General features: G+C 41.2%; 1 protein-coding gene across 1 annotated transcript; it reads right to left on the bottom strand.

Annotated features, from left to right (window-relative positions):
- Positions 1-2567: 2567 nt before the first annotated feature.
- LOC129720349 (anillin-like) lies at positions 2568-3253 on the bottom strand. The gene is made up of 2 exons (XM_055671814.1): positions 2722-3253; positions 2568-2659 (listed from the first exon to the last, which is right to left on the bottom strand). Exons 1-2 carry the CDS (start codon positions 2982-2984, stop codon positions 2632-2634), a joined length of 291 nt encoding a protein of 96 aa, XP_055527789.1. The 5' UTR covers positions 2985-3253; the 3' UTR covers positions 2568-2631.
- Positions 3254-3984: the final 731 nt, after the last annotated feature.

Here is a 3984-nt window from a genome sequence, read left to right as displayed (position 1 = left end):
CGTAGTAACGGTACAAGCCCCGTTCTGTTTAGGCAGTTCGTATTTGGCAGTTTTCTCGTTGTTCTTTCAACCAATAGTTACTCAAGAACCTTCAAAAGGAAGGTACATATTATATATTTTTGTTACCGATGAGGACAACAGCTGTTGGTCAACCGATTTCGGATTTATGCCCGAAACATATTCCTGTAATAAAAAGGCCATGATCAATGCAGTAGGTACTTAGAATCACGAGCAGGCCTATCCCGGTTGTGTTCAGGGCCGGCGGTTGATGTGGGTAGTGTGGGTAGTAGTACCCCTACGGAAAACGTCTCTGTGGGTACTTACCCACACGGAATTATCGGGAAAATAATGTGACGCCGGCCCTGGTTGTGTTCCGGATACTCCCGGGTTAAGAACCGAAACTCATCAAGCGAAATCAATAACGACCTGAATTCCGCAAAGTAGCCCACCAGGAAAATGTTTTTTTCTGATTTCTTGAGGCAAAAACTGTCTTTCCAATAGTAGTTTTAGTGTATTTCATTTCGTTTTTACACCTTTGAGATAATCAATAATATAACATATTTATTACGTATACACAACATTGCAGTATTGCAACACCCAGTTTGAATATTGCAACACCTCCCGAAAAGTTTAGAATCACCTGGAATAGGCGGATATCTCGTGTTTTTGACTACCTAGAAAATTGCGGTTTTCAGCAAACTTGTTCAGAAGGTCAAAGGCTACTGTATGGTGGCAAATTCAGTGTGAAATTTTACCACTACGTGGTGCTAGTGGGCACACAATTTATCGTATTTCAAACTCAACTAATCTCACGATTTCGACCTGCTAGAGAGTTGCGGTGTTCAGCAAACTTGTTCAGGATGCTCAAGGCTTCTACATAGTAGACAATTTAGTATTGAATCACCTCACTATGCGGCGTTAGGGTACATGTGGCTCTTCGTATTCAAACTTCAACTTATCGCGCGAATTTTACTACCCAGATATATGTTATAACCTCCTCAAAAGAAAGCTCCTCTTGAGGATAAACACACACAAGCCTACGTATTGTGTGTGGTAATCAAATTGTCAACATTCAAATTAGTTTCACTCCGTCATGTGTAAACAATCTGTGTAAATGATGTGATTGTTGAGCTAAACTAAATTCGAAACGCTCAAAACTACATGCACACTAGCGCTGCGTTGCGGCTGAATTCCGCACAATACCGTCCGCCAATTACAAGCCCTTGACCTCTCGAGTAACTTTGCTGAAAATCGCAACTCTCTAAATGGTGGGATTATTGTGCTAATTAGTGTTCAAAACACTCAAAACTTCATGCACACTAGCGCTGCGTTGTGGCTGAGTTCCGAACTATACTCTCATCCAATCACAAGTCCTTGACCCCTTGAGCGACTTCACTGAAGACCCCAACTCTCTAGGTTTCCAGGATCAAGAGGTAGAGTTGCATTAATCTGCCTATATCAAGTGATGCTAAACTTTTCGGGGTGTTGCAATATTCAAACTGGGAGTTGCAATACTCAGTGAAGCGATTCCAAACTTATGACGGGTAGTGTATATGTATAACAAACGCCGAACAAACAGTCTAAAGACAATATTTAATTCTTTTCGTCGGCACATGTATTGTTTACAATATTATAATAGAGAACTCACTGTTCTAAATGAAAGATATTACATATTAAAAAAAATGCCTCGATTATCCGGAGCGAAATGTTTTTAATACTCCGGATTATCGAGTCCGACTTGTACTTATTTTATGTTTTTCGCAAACCTTCTGCGCGATGGGACAGGTGTGCGTTAAACGACATTGAAGCATATGTTCAAAAATATGTCTCTAGGAATATTCCAGAAGATAGGTGTCGCACGCTATATTTAATGCAAAAATGTAATTTCTCCATTCAGGGTTCCTCCGGGGCATTTGGATTGATCCGGTAGTGGCCAATGCCGTCTGTGTTTAGAAATATGTCTTTTGGATGATTCCTGGAGAGCAATCCTGAAGATAGAGGTGTCGCATGCTATATTTTATTGCAGATATGTAAATTATCCAACTACGAGTTCCTTCGATGCATCCAGGTTATATTAAAAAATATGCCTGATATGAAAGATTCCTGATGGAAAACTCTGAAGATGGAGTTGTCTCACGCTATATTTTTATGCAGAAATGTAAATATCCCCTCATACAGGTTCCTCTGGGAATTTCCGGATGAGAAATAGCCATTTCTCAATGAGCTCTTTACCGATTCCCGATCTTGATGGAACATTCACTTTAGAAATAGTTTTTTCATCTATACCAATGATGCAAATAAGCATTTTTATCAGGTAACCAATCATCAAATTCATCCAAAAATTAGCAGGTTTGTCATGCCTACCGGCACTTGCCTATACTACTTATTTTGACCCCTGTACATAGGCTTACTAATGCGTAAACATTACAAAATATGTCGAATAAGTTCCGAAAAAAACGTTGCAATTCTCCATTATAGTCAGTAAAAGATAAATGTAAGATTAGGTTCAAGTTTTATTACAATTCACTTACTTACTTCATCACAAATAAATTAAAAAAAAAACACTAATCTTCACCTGCTCATCGAACTCATAATTTTAACAAATAACTAACTAAGATACTCATCTTAATACTACTCACAATCAGCTGACAGCAAATACCTGTAAAAATATAGAACGACATATTAGTATCCGGTGAAAGCCATATATTCACACAAACCTACCGCTGAGTAGCAGTAATGCCTTGCTTTGCTAGCACCAGCGATTCAACATCATCCGGCGGTGGTGGACGTCGGAATTCTAATAATAATTTGTTCAATCGTAAGAATACCAATCTAGGTGCAACAGTTACTTTCTGAGCACTTCTGCAAATCAATACTTCCGATCGGAGGCTTGTATTTTTCATCATCAGGATAGGTCCAATAGCGAAGGAGATGACCATGCAGTCGGTACCAGCGCCGATGCAGTGCTCCGAACCCGGATTCATCCTCGAACATCGTCGGTAGCTTCCAGAGGACGACTGGATTTAGTGTCCAATTTGTTCGCGGGTTTTCCTACGTGATTCCTGCTGATTCAGCATCACCAAACAAACACTACGCGAACACGACAAAAACGCCGTATGACTATATTCCTCCGGAGAGGCACGAACGGCCAAGTTTTTTTTCACTTGCACTGGAACTATTTCTAACAAACGAAACACTGATTCAATAAAAACAAGTTCCTAGCGCACGATCAAAACAAAACTTCTTTTTTTCCTTTCCGTTCCCGTTGGTCGAAATTTGACATCGCCAAGCAGCGTTGCCGGTGCTAATAATGTTTTGACTGGCTGTTGTGTATGCCAAAAAAGAGAAGCACACATTTTTATTCGATAAGTCTCTATATGTGACTTTGTGTAGGTGTGAAGAGGCACGTTTGCCTTTGTCATGTCAATGACAGCAGTCGCCAACCGTTGGGAACGGGAACGGCTCTGATTGGTCGAAAAGGAACGGAACGGTAGCGGTCACCGCTACAACGGTTAGTCTGATACAGGCTTAACAGTCTCTCCCGAGCCGAGACTCGAACCTACGACGACTGGCTTATTAGGCCAGCATCGTACCTCGAGACTAGCTGGCCCCACTCGCTAAACACAAAGGATCCGCGGCCCTCTCCGCGAAGCACAGTGAGCTTTGCGGCCCTCCAAAAGATTTTCAGATACAGGTTTTGCAAAACAAGGCTGCGTTTTTTAGTCTCATATCGGCTTTCACATAGATATCTGGAAACAAATTTTAGTTACCCGTCAAATTTACCAAGAGCTTCGCGGATGAGCCTCGCGGCCCCTTTCCGGTCGCGGACCCCGGTTGAGAAACACTTCTCTAGACAATTAAAAACATTGAACCACAGACAGACGTTCAAGCAAGAACAACATTCATCGAAAATTCCGTGTGAACTTTCAGAGAAATTCGTTTCAAATAACTTATACACTATCACCGCATGCTACCTGCTACCTG

Source organism: Wyeomyia smithii, chromosome 2 (genome assembly GCF_029784165.1).
Source record: "Wyeomyia smithii strain HCP4-BCI-WySm-NY-G18 chromosome 2, ASM2978416v1, whole genome shotgun sequence".
NCBI lineage: Eukaryota > Metazoa > Arthropoda > Insecta > Diptera > Culicidae > Wyeomyia > Wyeomyia smithii.
The sequence above is the reverse complement of the archived record's forward strand: the minus strand, read 5'-3'. Positions and strand labels throughout refer to the sequence as shown.

What these genes read in the sequence shown, in the direction of transcription:
- LOC129720349 (XM_055671814.1), bottom strand. Translation starts at nt 2,984, where the DNA reads ATGAATCCGGGTTCGGAGCACTGCATCGGCGCTGGTACCGACTGCATG. An exon ending in GGCATTACTGCTACTCAGCG is followed by an intron (nt 2,660 to 2,721) that starts GTAGGTTTGTGT and finishes ATATTTTTACAG; the next exon opens with GTATTTGCTGTCAGCTGATT.